The following is a 21491-nucleotide window of genomic DNA, read 5'->3' on the forward strand; positions in this document are numbered from 1 at the left end:
ACCTGTGTGGTATTCTCAGGTTTCCCACCAGTCTCTACTCAGAATCTACATTTTTTCCTGGCCTGATGGGCTACCTGAGGCTCCCACCACAGCAGTAGGTGACCCCAGCTGTTGCCTCTGGCCTCAGAATCCCCGTACATGGCAGTGTCTTTGCTCAATCTTTTGCTTCCTGCCAGTTCTTTACCCTCTTGGCACTTCTGAGTCTCCTCAAGGGCTTCTGGACACCTAGAAACCCTTGCAAATTCTGTGCAGGTGTAAAGAGCCACCTCTGGGGCAGGGAAGTGGAGATATTGAGAACTTAGGTCCTCTTAGTCTCCCTCTAGCACATTTTTCTTTCCACAGTGCTTCAGGATAACAAGGGCAGATTTCAGGCTTTCTATTTCCCAAACACCACATCCTCCTTTTACTCCCATCCATAAGCCTCAAGGCCCAGCCATCACAGGCAAAGAGGCCATTTATCTACACTCCAGATGGACTCTGTGATCCAGTCCACAGGCTGATCTATGATATGTCAAGGGGTAGATAAAAGAAATTAGAATATTCTTTTGTCCTTTACAAAGACTGGCTAAGCCTTTCATCTTGCTATGGACTTTGAAATGCTATTTTAAATGTCAGAAGCCGAATATTGACTCTTTCTTTTTGTGTACCTGCTATAATAACGTTAGCTCTTCCAGTGGAAGAAAGGTGCCTTGAGTTGTCTAGGGAAAAGTCATAAACACAGAAATGCAAAAGGAGAAAAGAATCCCCATTATATATCTCAGAATGTTTTCGGAGAGTTCTGTGAAGTTCAGTGCTTCCCAACTCTTCTCCCTCTGCCGAGGCTCAGAAGGGCTATGTAATAATACTTCAGTTCTAGAAAGTTGACCTACTCAGGCTTTCTCCAGTATGTAAAAAGAATATTTAGAGAGATAATTGCTGCATTTACAAAACCAAGACCAGGGGTTAGGGATGACCAAGAAGGAAGTTGTGAAGTTTGGTCTCCCAAAAATATAAAGATCCCAGCATGAATGAAAAAAGAAACAAGAAAAGGCAATTTTTAAAACCTTTAAAACATCATCCCTGTAACAAAGGATTTGCTAGGTACTCTTCCATACCAAATCTTCATCTATGCTTCCAACAATTCCCCTCAAGGAAGCTATTCTTTTCCCCATTTTACAGATGAGAAATTGGAGGCTCAAAGAGGTTGCGAGCCCATCCCAAGATCACAGTTACTAGGCATCCATTCCCTTGGCCACCCTCATGAAAAGATGTGAACATCTGAATGGGGGTCGGAGTAGAGCTACGATGTTTCTCCTCTTCACAGCCTCGAAACAGGAAGGCACAGCTAGGCTGTTAAGCTGATAACAGAACCCCAGGATGCTGGCTGTCAGGAGATGACCTTCATTTTGCTCAGACATCTTCTAGAAAATTGCCTGAAAGCAGGGGAATGCAGAGTGGCTTCTGGAAAGAGGTGTCCAACATCTATGTGATTCTATGATAGAAGAGAAAATTCCAAGCCAGGGAAAAACAAGTGTAAAAATAATAGAATTCAAGCTGTTTTCCAGTCTTCTTCCTTTGGGACGGAACAGGGGTTTTCCATTTCTTCAGCAATTCTCTGGAGTCTTTCCCTTCCCAGCTTTTTAAAAGCTCTTCTCCCTCCCTTTTCAGAGCTTATTGGAGGTCTGTCCTGGCATGTACCCTCCTCCTCAGGGAGAAGGAGTGTGAGGTGGAGACAGGGTAGGTTGGGACACAAAGTCCAGTTAAGTGTGTGTCCCCGCTCGGTGCTCTGAGCCCAGATCCTCATCTCCCCGGGTAGTGAGGCTCAGCACAGAGCCTCCAACACACAGCAGCAACCAACTGCTGGGCTGCCGGTGCCCCCCATGTTGGAACCTGAGTTGGAGATTATCTCCTAAGCAGATACCCACTTCCAAACTGGGGATGTAGGGCTTGGAAACTAGAAAATGCCAGGTCTGAGGGAGAGGAAAGAACAAGTCCAGCAATACACAGAGCTCTGTGTATTCAGAGGGAAGTTGGCAGGGTTGTGTTCGGGCAGAGAAACTCCGAGTGGTACAAAGGGGACGTGCCCAGAGTGGAGAAATCATGCTAATTGTCTGCACTAGAGCTGGAGAACGCCACCCAAAATGAAGAGAGAAAGGGGAGCCCTGTCCAGAGCCTCCAGGGCCCTGCGCCTCGCTCCTTTTGTCTACCTTCTTCTGATCCAGACAGGTAGGAGGCCAGAGGGTAAGAAAGGGTCTGAAGAAAGGACCCCAGGCTTTTTTACAGCAGAGGGAGGGGAGAGTGGAGGGCCTGAATGCCTTTGGGGCAGGAGTAGGGGAGAGTTCAGCGGCCGTGGGAAGCATCTCAGGGAATTCAGGCATTAGCATTGAACGTATTTCTTTATTTCGTGTGCCTCCCGCGCGGCCCCTGCCCCCTTCCCCCAAAAGACTGCATGACTTTGGAGCTCCCACGGCATTCAGTACATTAGATGGCGGGCACTGGGCCATTTCGTATGGGATGACTTGTTGGCGTGGGCCAGTCTGACATTCTTTCTAAGGGATTGTGGTGGGGCTTGAGGGGTGGAGATAGGGGAAATCTTCTTTTTGTACCTCCCCAGCCCCCAACTCTGACTTCTGAGTGTGAAAGAGTAAGGCAGATGAAAGCAGCTTTGGAGATGGTGAGCCTCCTAGTGTGGGATAGTCATACCCACCTATCCATAATTCACTCCACTCCATAGCTGCTTACCTCCTCTACCGCCCCCTACCAATTCTTCGAGAAATGATCTTATTTAAATATACCTATTTATGAGTACATACACATATGCACACACACACACACACACTCAATTACAGAGCACCTAGGAATTCACAACTTAGTGAGGCAAACAGATGCGGAGATCATTTTACTAAACTGCAGGAACTATCATAAGTCAATCATGCAGAGAATGCATAGCAATCAGAGAAAGTCACCTACCCCATCCGGGAAGCTGGTGCTGGTGGAGAGGGGGTTGGTAGGGTAGGACACAGGGTGTGGGAATATCGGGGGAGGTTTTCTGATAGAGGGAATGTGTGCACTGAATTTTAAAAGATGGGAAAAAAAGGTAGGAGTATAAGTGGGTGTTAGGTTTGGGAAATGAGCAAAGGTCAACAGCTTGAAATAACATCAAGTGTTTAGTCAGAGCCCAGCAGTTCATCACTGCTGGAGAGAAAAGCACGAATTGAGTTAGGCAAGAGCTTTGTAAACCAGACTCATAATCTGGGGATTGAGAGGTGGGAGAGTGAGCAGTTTTTAATTTGGGGACTGTCAGGGTTACATGTACCTTTCAGATAGCTTACTCAGTCTGCAGGGGGCCATTGGAGGGGAAACTGGAGGCAAATAAAATAAGAAAGGAAGTTTGTATTCATTTTCTAGGGCTCCTGTAACAAAATACCACAAACTGAGTGGCTTAAACAACAGAAATACATTATCTCAAAGTCGTGGAAGCCAGAAGTGGGAGATTGAGGTGTCAGCAGGGCCATGCTCTCTCTGAAGCTTCCAGGGAGGGCTCTGCTTTAGGGTTCTCTCCTAGCTTCTGGTAATTCCTTGACTTGTGGCAGCATCACTCCAGTCTTGGTATGGCATTCCCCGTGTTTGCATGTCTGTGTCCACATTTCCCCTTTTTATAAGGACACATACTAGATTAGGTCCATCCTACTCCAGTATGATCCCTTCTTATTAGATCTGCAGTGACCCCATTGCCAAATAAGGTCACATTCTGAGGTACTTGGGGGTTAGGACTTCAACGTATGAATTTGAGGGCAACACAGGTCAAAAAGCTATTGCAATAGATCAAGAGGGAAATAAGAGAAATAACATGGACTGAAATTATAATAAAGATAGAGGGAATGAGGCATGTTGAGAAAATGTTTTAGAGGTAAAGTCAGGAGCTAGTGACCTGTAGGAAGTAGGATTTAGGAAGGGAGGGAGGATTGCTGTGTGAAAGCTTAAACAAAAAAAATTAGTATCATACATCTTTAGATTGAAACACTTATGAGGCTTCCGTGTGAAGATGTTACATAGCCTGGAGTTGGGTGGCAGAGAGGTCAGGGTTGGAGAGAAGTATTTGGCAGCTGTCAGCCCATAGGTGAGAGTTAAAACAATAAGAATAGATAATATTACTTAGGAGGGGGAAAACATGGAATGAAAATGAAACATCATGTAACCTCAAGATTCGTAGAGGAAGCAGAGGAAGAAACGCCCATTAAGGAGACAAAGAGAGAACAGTCAAAGAGACAGAAGCACTAGAAGCCTGTGGTGCTGTCCAGAAAATTAAGGGAGTTGAGAGTTTTCAGGAGTAAATCAACACCATTGAATGTGTCAAAGAGATCCAATGTGACAAAGACCTGAAAGAGCCCATTGGATAAGGCAATTAAGAGGTTACTGTTGGCTTTGGTGAAATGACAATGAGCTGAAGAAGTAATGAGAGCTGAAGGTATGGAGACAGTGGGTTGAGAATAGGAACGACACAAATATACAAAGAAGAGATGGCCCTAAACTCTTTCCGGTCATCAAATGATAAGGAAAAAAATTATAGAAAGATCACATCAGTCATTAAGACTGGGACAAAACAAAAGGTGATCAAGGATACTCTACGTGGAAAAATGTAACTTAGTAAATACACCAAAACATTCTAAATGTGGCCAGGAGCAGTGGCTCATGCTTGTAATCTCAGAACTTTGGGAGGCCTAGGCAGTTGGATGGCTTGAGCCCAGGAGTTCAAGACCAGCCTGAGCAACATGGCGAAACCCCATCTCTACAAAAATGTAAAAATTAGCCAGACCTAGTGGTGCACGCTTGTAATTCCAGCTACTCAGGAGGCTGAAGTGGGAGGATTGCTTGAACCAGGGAAGTCAAGACTGCAGTAAGCCATAATCACGTCACTGCACTTCAGCCTGGGTGACAGAGTGAGAATCTTTCTCAAAAAAAAAAATTATAATGTAAGTTATGCTAATAGGATATTAGTTAATGACCTATGATAGATAAGAGGTAAGTGCTGGGAGAGGCCATTGTACTGCTGTGGACTAAAGAGTAATAAGAGCTGAGATTCTAGAAGGAATCCCTGCCATCCCTAATATATTATTTAGAAAAATGTCTGCTTCTGGGACCAATAAATTCCAAAATTTAAGTTCCTGGCATTAACTATGTGATAGTCCACTGTAGTTTCAGACTAGGCCTGGGAAGAGGAAGGACTCTACTCCATGAAGTTTTTCAGGGACCAAGCCAATGGAGCCCTATCAACTTTGACATGTGCTTCCAAAGATCACCATGAGGTTTATCTTCTTTTCTTCCAGGTAGAGAATTTTATTTTATTTTTTTAATGGAGAAACATAAAAGGAAGACTTTGCTAAACAAGGTCAGTAAGTGATACGTATCACTTGCACCAGTTCTCTTTGCTACGACTCAGTCATATGGCCCTACTTAACAGCAAGGGAAGCTGGCTGGGAAATGTAGTTTTTAGGATTGGCACTAAAGGGGAGACTGGACCATGTGGCCCTGGCTCCCCAAGATTTACCTTAATCTTGTACTATGGCAGACACCACCAAGCTAGCCCTGAGGCGTCATGGAGCACACAGTCTTTAACACTCTGCCCCTGACATGGACAAATGAAGCTTTTCTAAATTCCTCATTTTTATTTCCCAATTTTTAAATTCCAATTTACGAAACATTCAAATAAAAATTTTCTAGAGACCAGAATATTAACTGACAGACATAGGCACAGCATGCCGTAAATGTAGGTAAGCTGATTTTCAAGGTTGTATTCTCTGGAATACAAGAACTATTCCATCCTCTAGGGACCCAATAGAAACAAGTCTCTTACCTGGGTTCCATGCTCTTTAGCCCCAAGTTCACCCCCACATTGTAGGTGCTGTCATTTTTTAAATTGTTTATTAAAAATTACATACAAGAAAGTACATTTAGCCTAAAGATACAGTTTGATGAGCCTTTAAAAAGTTAACAAACCCATGTAATCAACCCCCAGATCAAGAAACAGAACATTTTGGCACCTCAGAATCACCCTCATACTATCTCAGTTACTACTGCCTTCCCTCTGGGATTATAGTGGTATTGTAACTTCTAATACAAATTAATTTTGCATGTCTTTCTATAAGTGGTATCATATGTATTCAGTCTTCTATGTCTGAACACCAAGTTTGTAGGATTCATCTACATTGTTGTCGTAGTTTGTTTGGTCTCACTGCTGTATAGTATTCCATTGTATGAATATGCCACAATTTATTTCTCTATTCAACTTTGATAGACACTTTGGTTGTTTCCAAACCAACCCAACCAACTTAGCCCCATTGGGGCTTTATGAACAGAGTTGTTACTATTATACATCCTATTATAGTACATGTCTTTTGGAGAACAGATACGGGCATTTCTTTTGGGGATACACCTAGGAGTAGAATTGCTTAATTATAGGGTATTTGTGTGTTTAGCTTTCATAGATGTGGCCAAACAAGTTCTCAAAAATGAATGTGTCAGTTTACACTCCTATCAACAGGTATGAGAGTTTCAGATGATCCATATCTTCCCAATAATTGTATTTTCTTTTTTTCCTTTTGGCCATCCTAGTGGGTATGAACTGGCATCAGATTCTGGTTTAAGGTTGATGTGATGGCTCACATCTGTAATCCTAGCACTTTAAGAGGCCAAGGCATAAAGATTGCTTGAGGCCAGGAGTTCAAGACCAGCCTGGGCAATGTAGTAGGATCTCTATAATTTTTTTTTGATTAGCTGAGTGTGGTTGTGTGTTCCTGTAGTCCCAACTACTTGGGAGGTTGAGACAAGAGAATCTCTTGAGCCCAGGAGTTTGAGGCTGCAGTGAGGTATGATCACACCACTGCAGTCCAGCCTGGGCAACAGGGTGACACCTTGTCGCTGAAAAAAAGAAGTTTAAAATTGTATTTCTATTAAAATTAATTGCCCATTTTCCTATTGTGTTGTTTGAATTTCTTTAAAATTGTGAACTTGTGGGAGTTTAAATTATATATTTTGCATATGAGCCTTTTATAGGATATATGTATTGCAAATATCTCCTCCCACTTTATGGTTTGCCTTTCACTTTCACAGTGGTATCTTTTGATGAATAGAAGCTCTTAATTTTACTGAGTCTAATGTATCATTTCCTTCTTTGATGGTTACCACTTTTGTGTCATTTATAAGAGATCTGTGTCTGCCCTCAAGTCAAGGACATAGTCTGTTTTCTTTTTCAAACGTTGTTGTTTTACCTTTCATATTTAGATCTGCAATCCATCCAAAATTAATATTTGTGTAAGGTGTGAGGTAAGGGTCAATTCATTTTTATCCTACATGGCCCATCACTATTTTGTGAAAAGCACTTTTCTCCCTGCACTGCAGTATCACTTTTGTCATCATTCGAGCAATCATATTTAAGTATGTTTTCAGACTTTCTGTTGATCTATTTGTCTATCTTCGTGTCAAGATCACAAAGTAAACCTCCTGGGATTTTGGTTGGCATTATATTAAATTATAAATCAGTTTAGGAGAATTGACAGCTTAACAAGAGTGATTCTTCCAGTCCACAAGCATGGTAACTCTCTGTGTACCATCTTAATACCTATTAACTAGGTACACATTCCTGAACATCAACACTCCTTAGATTGTAGATAAAAAGCTACCAGCTCCTTTCTTCCTGGATCCCAAAAGCCTTCTTCACAGCTTCTGTTTCCTGGTTTTCTCTCACATCCCTGAATAACTGGTGCTTCAAATGACTTGTGGGCCTAAACAGGATAACAATATAGAATACAACACAGCAGCCCCAACATCCACACAATAAGTGATGCACCTATACAGTAACAGCAGAGAAGGGGGGTGGTTTTCTCAGACCCTCATTAATTAGGAATAATATTAAAAACCAAAAGCAGAAACAATATGTTTTCCTTTTAGGAAACCGAGTTGTTCTGCCCTTGGATTATTAGATGCAGTTCTGGCTACCACACCATAAAAGGAAATAATACAGTTGGAGACGGCCCAAGGAGGGGTATCTATGACGGCCAAAAGGATGAAGAGACTTCTTTATGGAGACAGACTCAAACTAAACCAAAAACTTTTCAGAAGAAAAGGGACATGGCAGCAGCCTTTGGTGTTAGGGAATATGGATAAGGTGTGTATAGACAAAATCCTAGAACACACATTGGCACTACCCCCACTGACACTTTTAAAAGGTAAATTTAAGACAAATACTGGCGAAAGGAAACTTTGGCCCAGCAAAGGGAGCACATAAAAATGAGTGGATGGTGATTTCTCTAAGGGACGACCCTATTAAGAAAAGCCAAGGCTATCTGCAGGTGCATTCTTATACCCTAAAGTTTGACATTCCCCGGCATCGCAGCAGCTCAAAATCCTACTTGAGGAGTGGCCACGATCTACCCCAGTACCGCATTGTTGAGGTTGATAGGGTACAACTTGCTGAGATCTCATTTCCTTTTCTTCAGCCTCTGATGGGAACAGAAACTTTCTATATTATGATGCCTTGGAGACAATGATTAAGTTAATCACTTCTCAAGGTTGAGTGGTCCTAGTCCTTTTATTTCCACTCTGGACCCTAGTTGTGAGCTATTTCTTCATTTCTGTGTCGTGCTTTGGCTCCTGTCCCAGTTCTCTGTGTCCCTTGAAAGTTGTGGAACCCTGAACTTAATACAGAGCATGACTTTGGATAGAGTTTTTGGGAAACTGTTTGCTCAGCAAACTACTCTCTCTGTCAGCTTTCAAGAAAGACTCCTTCATTCACTTATGAACACGTGTGATCCATCCTTTCGACCCACGGACATGCCCATGTTTCCAGGCATGATGAGGGGACTTATCTAGAGGAGGGTAAGGCCTCAGGCAATCTGTAGGCCGTAACTTCTCCAATATTTTTATCCAGAACAAATCAACTTTAAATTGGCAGAAAGGCTTCAGGGAGAAATACATAGCAAAAAGGCTACTAGGACTTTGGATGGGATAGGACAGCATGGAAGCCAGGGCAGCTCCAGGAGGCCACAGAAGATAGAAGGGAGTGGGGAAACCCCTTCCACTTGTTTTTGAGGTTGTCACTGTCCAGACTCCCAGAAGAAGGAAATGAGAATCCTCAAAGTTTGGTGCTTGGGGTCATTACACCTGTGAACCCCGAATATCTGAGACAGGTGTCAGTTAATTTACAAAGTTTATTTTGCCAAAGTTGAGGACGCACGCCTGTGACACAGCCTCAGGGGGTCCTGATGACATGTGCCCAAGGTGGTCAGAGCACAGTTTGGTTTCATACATTTTAGAAAGACATTAGACATCAATCAACATATGTAAGATGAATGTTGGTTGGGTCCGGAAAGATGGGACAACTCTTGTCAGGAGAGGGCTTCCAGGTCATAGGCAGACAACAGACAAATGGTTGCATTATTTTGAGTTTCTTTTTTCGATTAGTCTTTCCAAAGGAGGCAATCAGATATGCATTTATCTCAGTGAGCAGAGGGGTGACTTTGAATAGAATGGGAGGCAGGTTTGCCAATAAGCAGTGCCCAGCTTGACTTTTCCCTTTAGCTTAGTAATTTTGGGGCCCCGAGATTTATTTTCCTTTCACACACCAATTTACTAAACTCCAGGATGGCTCTGCATATGCAACCCTCACGTGCATAGCATACTACTGCACACTGGGTCCCAAGAAAGGGGGTAGATGTTCCCCAGCTATTTGATCATCACCCCAGTGGCCTTTAATAAAGCTCATGACTTTTTTCAGGGCCACCTCTTGTTATACATACCAAAGCCTATTTGCCTACTCAGAGAAATTTGAAAGTTTGCTTTTCTAAATCAAGCCATGCCTTGGACCTAGCAGTTGATAATCACAGAAATTAAGAATTGGAAGAAACCTTATGGATCATGTGGCCAAATGGACTTTAGTCTGATGCACAGAGTCAATAGGGATTCCTAGTTGCTCCTTGGGTTATTGAGGGGGACAGGACTCATCCCCACCACCTCTTCTACCACAGCAGGTGAGATGGAACCATATTTCCTTTTTCCATTTTTATTTAAGATTTTGTGGGAAGAAAGTATATTAATTTTTAAAAGTCTGAAAATAGTTTATGTTGTTCATTTTACTTGCCCCAAATTAAGATTTTCATTCAACAGCAAGCATATGATATTCACGCATTCAGCTTTAACCAGTAGAGCTGTCTCTTCTGCTTTAATTAATTAATTTACTTATTTATTTATTTTTTGAGACAAAGTCTTGCTCTGTCACCCACCCTGGAGTGCAGTGGTGCAATCTCAGCTCACTGCAACCTCCACTTCCCAGGTTCAAGAGATTTTCCTGCTTCAGCCTCCCGAGTAGCTAGGATTACAGGCGTGTGCCACCATGCCTGGCCTGTTTCTTCTAGTTTTAAGGTTTTATGGTTCTAACATTCCTGGCAGGTAACGGATCATAGAATGTCAGAGCTAGGGCCAGGTGTGAATGGCCCACGCCTGTAATCCCAGCACTTTGGGAGGCCAACACGGGTGGATTGCTTTAGCTCAGGAGTTCAAGACCAGCCACCTGGGCAACAAGGTGAAATCCCGTTTCTACAAAAAATACAAAAAAAAAAAAAAAAACAAACAAAAAAAAACCTAGCCGGGTGTAGCAGCACATGCCTATGGTCCCAGCTACTTGGAAGGCTGAGATGGGAGGATCGCTGGATCCTGGGAGGCAGAGGTTGCAGTTAGCCAAGATCGCGCCACTGCACTCCAGTCTGGGTAACAGAGTGAGACCTTGTCAAAAAAAAAAAAAAAAAAAGTCAGAGCTAAGAAGTCCCTAGAGATCTTCTGGTCCTGCTACTTCATTATACAGAGGAGGAAGCTGAGGCCCAGCAAGGTGTAAAAATAGCCAGTTGGCATTTCCTTGGCCATTTCAAAGATGAAGAGCTCACTACTTAGCAAAGCACTTTTTCCAAAAATGGATCTAATATGTTTAGTAACCTCGCGGTGGCTCACGCCTGTAATCCCAGCACTTTGGGAGGCTGAGGCAGGCGGATCACAAGGTCAGGAGATCGAGACCATCCTGGCTAACACAGTGAAACCCCATCTCTACTAAAAAATACAAAAAAATTGGCCAGGCGTGGTGGTGGGCACCTGTAATCTCAGCTACTGAGGAGGCTGAGGCAGAAGAATGGCGTGAACCCGGGAGGCAGAGCTTGCAGTGAGCCGAGATTGCGCCACTGCACTCTAGCCTGGGTGACAGAGCAAGACTCCTTCTCAAAAAAAAAAATTTTTTTTTGCTTTGATCTTCACCACCAACCTTTTTGTTTAATTGCCTCTCGATTTGGTCTGGGCCCTCTAAGCACGAGGAGAGAAATAAGGAATGAAAAGGTACAGCTCAGTTTCCCCAACACTGAACGGCAGCAGCAGCAGAGTGAGAAATAAGGGTGAAAAAGAAAGAGGGAGCTTCAGAGGGAATGACCGTCAAAGGAAGCGGCAGGGGGTGCAGAGGGACTGAGAATCTGGCATGTATGTGTCTATTCAGCTAAACTCAGCCCTGCTCCCAACCGGCGTACTCTCCAGAAGACCCTCCTTCGGATGGTTGGATTGCTCTACAAGGCCAGATGACACCAAATAACAGCATCTTTTCAGGTCCCAAAGCTCCTAAGAGGTCTCTGAAATGCCCTCTGGACAGGGCATCCATTGGACAAGTGGTAAAATCCCAGAATTACAGGGTTGAAACAAACCAATGAGACCATCTAGCCTACTACTCCTTAAATCTATGGGGAATCTGAGCTCCAAGGAGATGGGACCCTCGTAAGTCATGTATCAATAAGAAGGCCCAAAACTCTGCTCAATTTTGTGTTCTGTCTGCTATGTGACAATTACTAACATGCATATTGTACTTTCCAATCCTGTGAACTTGATAAGGCAGTTGCTGTTGTTATTTTTTTTTTTTTTTTTTTTTTTTGAGATGGAGTCTTCCTCTGTCACCCAGGCTCAAATGCAGCAGCACTATCTCAGCTCACTACAACCTCTGCCTCCCAGGTTCAAGTGATTCTCGTGTCTCAGCTTCCCGAGTAGCTGGGATTACAGACACGTGCCACAACGCCCAGCTAATATTTTGTGTTTTTAGTGGAGATGGGGTTTTGCCATGTTGGCCAGGCTGGTCTCGAACTCCTGACCTCAGGTGATCTGCCCATCTTGGCCTCCCAAAGTGCTGCAATTACAGGCGTGAACCACCGTGCCCAGCCTTGTTATTATTATCCTTATTGTACAAATGAGAAGAATGAGTACTCAAATCCACATAGCCAGTAAGAGGTAGAGCCCAGCCTGAAAAAGCTTTTCTGATTCTAAGCTCTTCGTTCTACCGATTCCAAGTCCCTCTTCTAGGGGTATAGATTGGGCTGGAGTTTGGGTGAATTCCCAAAACCACCTTCCTAGTTGCAGGACTATTCTGCACTGAGTGGGCCTAGTAAGATGCTACATGCATCTGTAAAAAAGACGGGGAGAGGCTCTCGGTATAACTAGAAAGTGGTCAAGTTGTCTTCAGGTCCCTAAGCTTTCCCTTTACTGGCACTGTCTCATGACCCGCTCCTTTCTTTGTGAATCTGTGTTCCATGCTTTCTCCATCTCCTCACCCTCCCAATCCCCAATCAAGAAGATCTGACAAATTCACCCAGAGGTCTAATGACCTATAAGCTTCATGGAGGTAGGGATTTTTGTCGGCTTTGCTCATTGCTATATCCTAAAGACATAGAAAAGTGTCTGGCAGATAGGAGACGTTCAATAAATGTGTTTATGAATGGAGCGCATAGGGTGTGGGTGATCCACAAGAGAAAGCCAATGGACAAAGTGCCAGAGAGGCAGAGGGCCAGGTGGAAGAAGGATTGAAGGCCATGAAATGGCTGTGAGAGAGAACAAAGGGGCAGAAGTGCACAGAGTTACCATGGGGGAGGAGATAGCACCCGGGCTTAAGAAACCAGGATTGGCAGGGAGTGAAGAGCCAGAGAGGTGAAGCTTTGGGAGATCAGAGGGCTTAAAGTTGGGAGTGGGCTAAGGAGCCCAGGGCCTGATGCTTCCCTCTTCCTCATGGGCCTCTGTTCACAGACCCCCTGGAGGGGGTGAACATCACCAGCCCCGTGCGCCTCATCCATGGCACCGTGGGGAAGTCGGCTCTGCTTTCTGTGCAGTACAGCAGTACCAGCAGCGACAGGCCTGTAGTGAAGTGGCAGCTGAAGCGGGACAAGCCAGTGACCGTGGTGCAGTCCATTGGCACGGAGGTCATCGGCACCCTGCGGCCTGACTATCGAGACCGTATCCGGCTCTTTGAAAATGGCTCCCTGCTTCTCAGCGACCTGCAGCTGGCCGATGAGGGCACCTATGAGGTCGAGATCTCCATCACCGACGACACCTTCACTGGGGAGAAGACCATCAACCTTACTGTAGATGGTAAAGGGCTCTGGCAGGGAAAGAGGCAAGACTGGCAGGTGGGACTGGGGAAGGGTCTGCCCAGCGTACCAGCTAGACCAAGGGAAAACCAACCCAAAAGGCACTTGGGAGCTGAGAATGAGGCAAGTGGATGTTAGAAGTTGGCAGACAGGCACAGCACGGCTAACATGTAGGGTGATTGCCATGTGCCAGAAACTATTCCAAGTGCTTTGCATATGTTGACTCATTTAATGCTTATAATAATCTGGGGATATTTAATATCATTATCCTCCTTTTGCAGATGAGAAAAGTGAGCCACTGAAAGGTTGAATAACTTGCCCAAGGTCACACAGCTAGAAGTGATAGAGCCAAGATTTGAACCTAAACAGTTGGACCTAGGCTTAGCCCAACTGAAATATCTTCCTGGCTGGGTCAGTTTAAGACATTAAAGCCCAGGGTTCATGGGAAGGCATTTGGAAAGAGGGAATGAAGGCAACACCATGTCTGCATTGTTCAGCATTGTACCCACTATGCCTAGTTGGTGCTCCATAAATAGTCAGTGAAACGAATGAATAAGTGATGGGAAAGAACTGGACTTAGGATGTCTGAAGTCTTCTCAGCCCACAGATTGAGTTGGAAGGTAGTGTTAAAGGTGTGTTGGAAGACAGGGAGCTAAAAAGGGGAAGGGAGACACTTCTTAGCCAATGACTCACAGGCTCCCCCATTCCTGCGGCTCAGTGCCCATTTCAAGGCCACAGGTGTTGGTGGCTTCAACCACCGTGCTGGAGCTCAGCGAGGCCTTCACCTTGAACTGCTCACATGAGAATGGCACCAAGCCCAGCTACACCTGGCTGAAGGATGGCAAGCCCCTCCTCAATGACTCGAGAATGCTCCTGTCCCCCGACCAAAAGGTGCTCACCATCACCCGCGTGCTCATGGAGGACGACGACCTGTACAGCTGTGTGGTGGAGAATCCGATCAGCCAGGGCCGCAGCCTGCCCGTCAAGATCACCGTATACAGTGAGTTTCCCGCAGGCTTTCCTTTAGGACTCAAAGCCCCAAGAGGCCGGTGACCATGAGGGACTGAGGACATCCCAAAGAAATGTCACTGGGGGGAGGGGAACAGAGATGGGCCAACTATCCATGGAGGACACCAACAGGTGGGCAGTGGGTTCTGTGCAAGCTCCACCACCAGCATCAGCCAGGCATGCAGCCTGGGGCTCCCCCTCTCTTCCTTCCATGGCAGGAAGTTCTGCTCACCACATCTTGCCCCTTTGAAGTCCCTCCTGCCTCTCTGTTTCTCTCTCTCTTCCTAGGAAGAAGCTCCCTTTACATCATCTTGTCTACAGGAGGCATCTTCCTCCTGGTGACCTTGGTGACAGTCTGTGCCTGCTGGAAACCCTCCAAAAGGTCTGTGTAACTCTCCTGAGCACCCAAGTCTTTCAATCCATCCCAAACCTAAGCCCCATTTTTTTCTTAAGTCTCTTTAAATGCCCTTCCTCCCAGGGCTCTGCATCTCTTTCCAAGAGATCCATTCTTCCATTGTGTATGCAATAGCATCTTGTGCTCCAAAGCCCCTACAACCCCAGCACCAGTAACAATAGTTTTTTTCACTTGCCAACCACATTTTTTGGGACCAGGCACTGTGACGGTGGTTAGCCTGCTACCTTTTAAGTATGATTATCTGCAGTTTACAGATAATGACACTGAGACTCAGATTGGTTAAATGGCTTGCCCACAGTCACAATGCTAGCGACAGACTCAAGGTGCAAACCTAGATGTGATTCATTCCAAAGCTCATGAACTGTACCTAGCCCATCTTCCTGTCACAAGGCCTCTTTTATGGCCATCAGATCCCTCCCTGTGTCCCCACTGGATCTTCTGCTCACATTCAATAATTCGGCTCATGGTGGGGCTGAATTGATTCACAGGAAACAGAAGAAGCTAGAAAAGCAAAGCTCCCTGGAATACATGGATCAGAATGATGACCGCCTGAAACCAGAAGGTGAGCTCCCAGCCACCCATTCACCCATCCCATCAACACTCAGATCAGTGGGCTGCTGGGAAAAGGCAGAACTGGGCGACAAGGAAAACAGCTCTGCAGGGACCCTTCCCCCACCAACTGCACGAAGACTGCAGAGGAGGGAGAGGTTTGGCCAAGGTAGGAGCCAGGATATTCAGATATGGTGGTGGAGGTTGTGGCGGGCCATTTGGGAAGCACAGAGAGTAGGTGCTGGCTGGTGGGGAGAGTCTGTACCTGGGCCAGCCACCTGCTTCTCTCCCCTGTGCAGCAGACACCCTCCCTCGAAGTGGTGAGCAGGAACGGAAGAACCCCATGGCACTCTATATCCTGAAGGACAAGGTGAGCGGCTCCGGACTGGGTGCCCAGAAACATGCAGTGAGCCCCTCCCACATGCCTGGTGCTAGGGAGCCATACTATATTCCTATCCCTTTATAGCAGCAGTCCCCAACATTTTTGGCACCAGGGACTGGTTTCACAGATGAAAATTTTTCCATGGATGGTGATGCAGGTGGTTTCAGGATGAAACTGTTACACCTCCGATCATCAGGCATTGGATTCTCTTAAAGAGTGTGCAACCTAGATCCCTCGCATGCGCAATTCACAATAGGGTTTGTGCTCCTACGAGAATCGAATGCAGCCACTAATCTGACAGGAGGCGGAGCTCAGGCGATAATACAAGCCATGGGGCGTGGCTGTAAATACATATGAAGCTTTGCTCTCTGGCTTACCGCTCACCTCCTGCTCTGCCGTTCCGTTCCTAACAGGCCACGGACCAGTACCAGTCCTCGGCCTGGGGGTGGGGACTCCTGCTTTATAGTTCTCAGAATAACCCTGTGAAATATTTGTGTCATGCACATTTTAGAGATTAGAAAAAACAAGGCTGTGAGATTAAATGACTTGCTCAGGATTAAACAAGTCAATGAGTGGCAGATCTAGGTTTCAAACCTAGGTCTTTGGACACCAGTTCTGGTGATTTCCCCAGTATTCCACAACTAACTCTGTCCCAGGCTGTCCACGACGGGTGGAAAGAGAAAAGTAAAGGGGAAAAGCACTCAAATCATCGCATTTCAAAATTTACTGAACACCTATTATGTGCTAGGAGGCCCCATGCTCAGCGTGGCGTATCGCCAGGAAAATCAGACCTGTCTGCAGCCTTCCAGGAGGTGGGCGTGCAGAGGGAAACTGGGTCCCTTCCCTCGGAATTCCAGCACGCTCTAACACCAGGCGCGCTGCCAGGCTGGGCTGACTGTCCCCTGACCCCTGCGGCGCGTGTCCTTGCAGGACTCCCCGGAGCCCGAAGAGAACCCGGCCCCGGAGCCTCGAAGCGCGACGGAGCCCGGCCCGCCCGGCTACTCCGTGTCGCCCGCCGTGCCCGGCCGCTCGCCGGGGCTGCCCATCCGCTCCGCCCGCCGCTACCCGCGCTCCCCAGCGCGCTCCCCAGCCACCGGCCGGACACACACGTCGCCGCCCAGGGCCCCGAGCTCGCCCGGCCGCTCGCGCAGCGCCTCACGCACACTGCGGACTGCGGGCGTGCACATAATCCGCGAGCAAGACGAGGCCGGCCCGGTGGAGATCAGCGCCTGAGCCCCCTCGGGACCCCCTGAGAGGCGCCCGCGGTCTGCGGCCAGTGGCCCGGGGGAGGGCTGGGGCTGGGAAGCCGGGGCGCGGCGCGCTGGGGGCCAGGGGAGATCCGGGCGGGGCGCTGGTGTCTCGGGTGTGGACGTGTATGAGCATGCGCAGACGGAGGCGGGTGCGCCGAGGCGGCAGAGTGTTGATGTGGTGAAACCTGGTCGCATTTGCTTCCGGTTTACTGGCTGTGTTCTCACTTGGTATAGGTTGTGCCCTCTTAGGACCACATAGATTATTACATGTCTGGCCCAATACCCAAAAGGGTTTTATGGAAACTAACATCAGTAACCTAACCCCCGTGACTATCCTGTGCTCTTCCTAGGGAGCTGTGTTGTTTCCCATCCACCACCCTTCCCTCTGAACAAATGCCTGAGTGCTGGGGCACTTTTTTTTTTTGCAAGCTTAGATTAGAGAGGCCACTTTCCCAAAATCCACAGCTGCACTAAGCTAAGGAGAAGCCAGATGCCGGTTACTCGGTGTGCAGGAGCTGTGCTGAGCTGGGGGGTCATTGTGAAGGCCTTCTTCCCTGGGCATCTGGTACCTGGGGACCTACAAAGTGGTGAGGGAAGGGTATAAGTACATTCCTTTTCCCTCTGACCTGGGCCCTAGCAAGGGCAAAGAACCCGAGCCTGCCAGCTTGGCCTCCTCCCAGAGCCTCCCTCAGAGGCATGCCATGCCAAGCATTCCTTCTGTCTCTGTTCATGAATAAAAGAGATGGATGGGCTTATTCTTATAGAGGAGTGAATTTCACTTACTCCCCTGGCCCAGAAAACCAGACCAAGTAAGAAACTGTTTTAGCTCATCAAACTCATATATTCGTCCTGGCTTCCTTACAAAACAAGCCTTTCAAACAATCATTGTCCTCAGGAAAGTTGTTGAGCTTCCTCCAGCTGTGAGAATAAGTCCTAATCTCCAGAGAAATGGTGGGGGGAGCGGGGGAGGAGGAGGCTTATTGCTTCCCAGCATTTCAGGGGAACATGATCCAACCTCTGGCCTCCTGCCACCCATCTGCCCTGCTCCCACATGCTCAGGTCCCAGGGCACAGAAAAAGGGCAGACTCCCTAATCACACTAACATCAAAATAAAGAGGCTGGGCCACTGTGTAGCCAGGACATGCCCATGCCACCACCTATTGAACAGTTCATAGGAGTGGCAGTAATCTACTGCGTGAGGAGAGAGGGCAATTAAAAAGCTGAAAGAGAAGGAGGCCCTCTGTGTATTCTGTCCCCTCCTCCTTAATGCCTCCAAGCATCCTTGCATCCCTAGCCTCCTAAACTCCAGCTCTGATTCGCCATCAACCCGTGGATCAATTCCAAGGCCCCTGTTACCCATCACCTCCACACTAGGTCAAGTTTTGTCTCAGCCCCAAAGGCACTGACATTTCTAGTTTGCCCCCTCTGCCCTGACCCCAACAGCATGCCTGTCTCAGCTCCCTATCCCTCGGCGCTTCCCCAGGCTCATTTGAGCAGGTGTGCCTTCACAGCTCCCCTAAACTTCCCAGGTGCCTCATCCATAATGATATAATGCATGTAGGGGAAAAGTTTCTCAGGAAGGTGGAAGAGGCAGCAGGACTTGGATAAGGAGTACCTGCTGGTCAGCCTTGAGATGCACAGGTGAAGGTTAGGGTGAGATGAGAACATGCCATACCCTGGTGCTGAATCCTTGAGGGGCCAGCTTGCCAGGCTTAAGCCAAATCTGCCTTAAATTGTGGGTGGGGAGGGGTAAGTAAGGAAGTGGGGTTTGTTTGTTTTTGTGTTGTTTTCATCTTCATCTTTGTATTACTAGCATCCAGCAGAGTGCCTAGCACATACTGGATGCTCAATAAACTTTTGGTGAAATGAAATGACAACTTTATTCCACATAAACAAGGGTAACAAAAGAAGCTGCTTAAATATACCAGTCATTTCCCTTCTTTTCTTCTCATCTTCTTTCACATCCTTTACCCTCTTTCCAAACCGCAAATTGTCCATTCCAAAATCACTTACTCGTTCATTCCTTTACTTATTCGGGGGTTCTTTTATTTATTCAACAAACATTTGTTTATCTACCCTGGACTAGGCCCTGTGCTAGACACCGCTGATACAGCATAACTATGTCAGGAAGACAGATCAGTAAACAGATGATTACAATATAGTGTGTAAAATGCAATGGCAGAAGTAGATACAAGGTGCTCTGGGAGCATGTAGATTAGATGTCAGCAAAGGCATCTTGGAGGAGAACAGACCTGAGTTGAGTCTTTCTTAGAAAGACTTGTTAGTTAATCTGGTTTTTAAAAGTATGAGAGGACACACTCCAAGCAGAGGGAGAAGCATGTATAAAAGCTTGGAAGTGCAAGACACAATGGGGGCGAATTCAGGATACTGAGCCTAGCAGTTGATGAAATTATTTCAGGAAAGTATACAAAGTAGAAGGTGAAGAAAGCTGCAGATAGATTTCTGAGGACATCAGTATGTGTAGAAAGTTTAAAAGGACCTCACCAAGAAGGCTAAAAAGGCACAGCCAGTAAGATAGGAGAATATATAGGAGATAACTATATCACACAATCAAAAGAACAAGAGAGTTTCACGAAAAAGGGAGCATTCGGGACTGCAAGGGCAGGGGGCTCACATATGAAACGAAGTGAAAAGTGCACAGCAAAAGAAACCACCATCAGAGTGAACAGGCAACCTATAAATTGGGAGAAAATTTTTGCAGTCTACTCATCTGACAAAGGGCTAATATCCAGAATCTACAATGAACTCCAACAAATTTACAAGAAAAAAACAAACAACCCCATCAACAAGTGGGTGAAGGATATGAACAGACACTTCTCAAAAGAAGACATTTATGCAGCCAACAGACACATGAAAAAATGCTCATCATCACTGGCAATCAGAGAAATGCAAATCAAAACCACAATGAGATACCATCTCACACCAGTTAGAATGGCCATCATTAAAAAGTCAGGAAACAACAGGTGCTGGAGAGGATGTGGAGAAATAGGAACAGTTTTACACCATTGGTGGGACTGTAAACTAGTTCAACCATTGTGGAAGTCAGTGTGGCGATTCCTCAGGGATCTAGAACTAGAAATACCATTTGACCCAGCTATCCCATTACTGGGTATATACCCAAAGGACTATAAATCATGCTGCTATAAAGACACATGCACACGTATGTTTACTGCAGCACTATTCACAATAGCAAAGACTTGGAACCAACCCAAATGTCCAACAATAATAGACTGGATTAAGAAAATGTGGCACATATACACCATGGAATACTATGCAGCCATAAAAAATGATGAGTTCATGTCCTTTGTTGGGACATGGATGAATCTGGAAACCATCATTCTCAGCAAACTATCTCAAGGACAAAAAACCAAACACCGCATGTTCTCACTCACAGGTGGGAATTGAACAATGAGAACACATGGACACAGGAAGGGGAACATCACACACTGGAGCGTATTGTGGGGTGGAGAGAGGGGGAAGGGGTAGCATTAGGAGATATACCTAATGCTAAATGACGAGTTAATGGGTGCAGCACACCAACATGGCACATGTATACATATGTAACAAACCTGCACGTTGTGCACATGTACCCTAAAACTTAAAGTATAATAAAAACCATATAGAGAAATAGTATAAAAATAAAAACAAATAAATTAATTAAGTAGGGGTTTATGGAGGTCAGGTAATTAATGGAGTTTTAGCTCAGGTTTGACTTACAGTGTGTCCAGTGGGTTCCCGAACTCATCCTGTGGTCATTTCCCCAGTGCCAGAATGAATAATTGGCATAGACATACTGGCAGAACCCCCACATTGGCTTCCTGACTATTAGGGTGAAGGTTATTATGGTGAGAAAGGCCAATTGGAAGCCATTAAAGCTGCCTCTACCGAGAAATATAGTAAATCAAAAACAGTATTGCATCACTGGATGAATTGTGGAGATTAGTGCCACCATCAAGGACTTGAAATATGCAGGGTGGTGACTCCCATCACATTCTCATTCAACTCTCCTATTTGGCCTGTACAGAAGACAGATGGATCTTGGAGAATGACAGTGGATTATTGTAAGCTTGACCAAGTGGTAACTCCAGTTGCAGCTGCTGTACCAGATGTGGTTTCAATGCTTGAGCAAATTGACACATTTCCTAGTACCTGGTATGCAGCCATTGATTTGGCAAATGCCTTTTTCTTCATTCCTGTCCATAAGGCCCACCAGAAACAATTTGTCTTAAGCTGACAAGGCCAGCAATATACCTTTACTGTCCTGCCTCAGGGGTATATCAACTCTCTGGCTTTGTGTCATAATCTTGTTCAAAGAGAGTTTGATTGATCTTCCCTTCCACAAGATAACACACTGGTCCATTACATTCATGACATTATGCTGACTGGATCCAGTGAGTGAAAAGTAGCAAACACACTGGACTTATTGGTGAAAGATTTGCAGGCCAGAGAATGGG

At 46.0% G+C, this 21491-nt stretch overlaps 2 protein-coding genes across 3 annotated transcripts; one reads left to right on the forward strand and one right to left on the reverse strand.

The window, feature by feature from the left end:
* Positions 1-1700: 1700 nt before the first annotated feature.
* On the forward strand, positions 1701-18884 carry HEPACAM (hepatic and glial cell adhesion molecule). Of its 2 annotated transcripts, none has more exons than XM_003253336.3 (7): positions 1701-2205; positions 13072-13413; positions 14131-14412; positions 14709-14802; positions 15324-15397; positions 15684-15754; positions 16697-18884. In XM_003253336.3, the coding sequence occupies exons 1-7, from the start codon at positions 2121-2123 to the stop codon at positions 16997-16999; spliced, it is 1251 nt and encodes a 416-aa protein (XP_003253384.1). In that variant the 5' UTR covers positions 1701-2120; the 3' UTR covers positions 17000-18884. The 2 variants fall into 2 exon arrangements, with proteins under 2 accessions (XP_003253384.1, XP_030685411.1); XM_030829551.1 differs by having other exon boundaries at positions 15687-15754; positions 16697-18882.
* HEPN1 (hepatocellular carcinoma, down-regulated 1) lies at positions 17430-18938 on the reverse strand. Its single transcript, XM_030829552.1, has one exon. The coding sequence runs from the start codon at positions 18374-18376 to the stop codon at positions 18110-18112; it is 267 nt and encodes an 88-aa protein (XP_030685412.1). The 5' UTR covers positions 18377-18938; the 3' UTR covers positions 17430-18109.
* Positions 18939-21491: the final 2553 nt, after the last annotated feature.

Source organism: Nomascus leucogenys, chromosome 15 (assembly GCF_006542625.1).
Source record: "Nomascus leucogenys isolate Asia chromosome 15, Asia_NLE_v1, whole genome shotgun sequence".
Classification (NCBI taxonomy): Eukaryota; Metazoa; Chordata; class Mammalia; order Primates; family Hylobatidae; genus Nomascus; species Nomascus leucogenys.

Excerpts from the sequence above, each read along its gene's own strand:
- HEPACAM (XM_003253336.3), top strand. The coding sequence starts at position 2,121 with ATGAAGAGAGAAAGGGGAGCCCTGTCCAGAGCCTCCAGGGCCCTGCGC. Across the intron at positions 14,803-15,323 it reads TGCTGGAAACCCTCCAAAAG|GAAACAGAAGAAGCTAGAAA; the intron begins GTCTGTGTAACT and ends ATTGATTCACAG. Across the intron at positions 15,398-15,683 it reads TGACCGCCTGAAACCAGAAG|CAGACACCCTCCCTCGAAGT; the intron begins GTGAGCTCCCAG and ends TCCCCTGTGCAG.
- HEPN1 (XM_030829552.1), bottom strand. The coding sequence starts at position 18,376 with ATGGGTAACAGGGGCCTTGGAATTGATCCACGGGTTGATGGCGAATCA.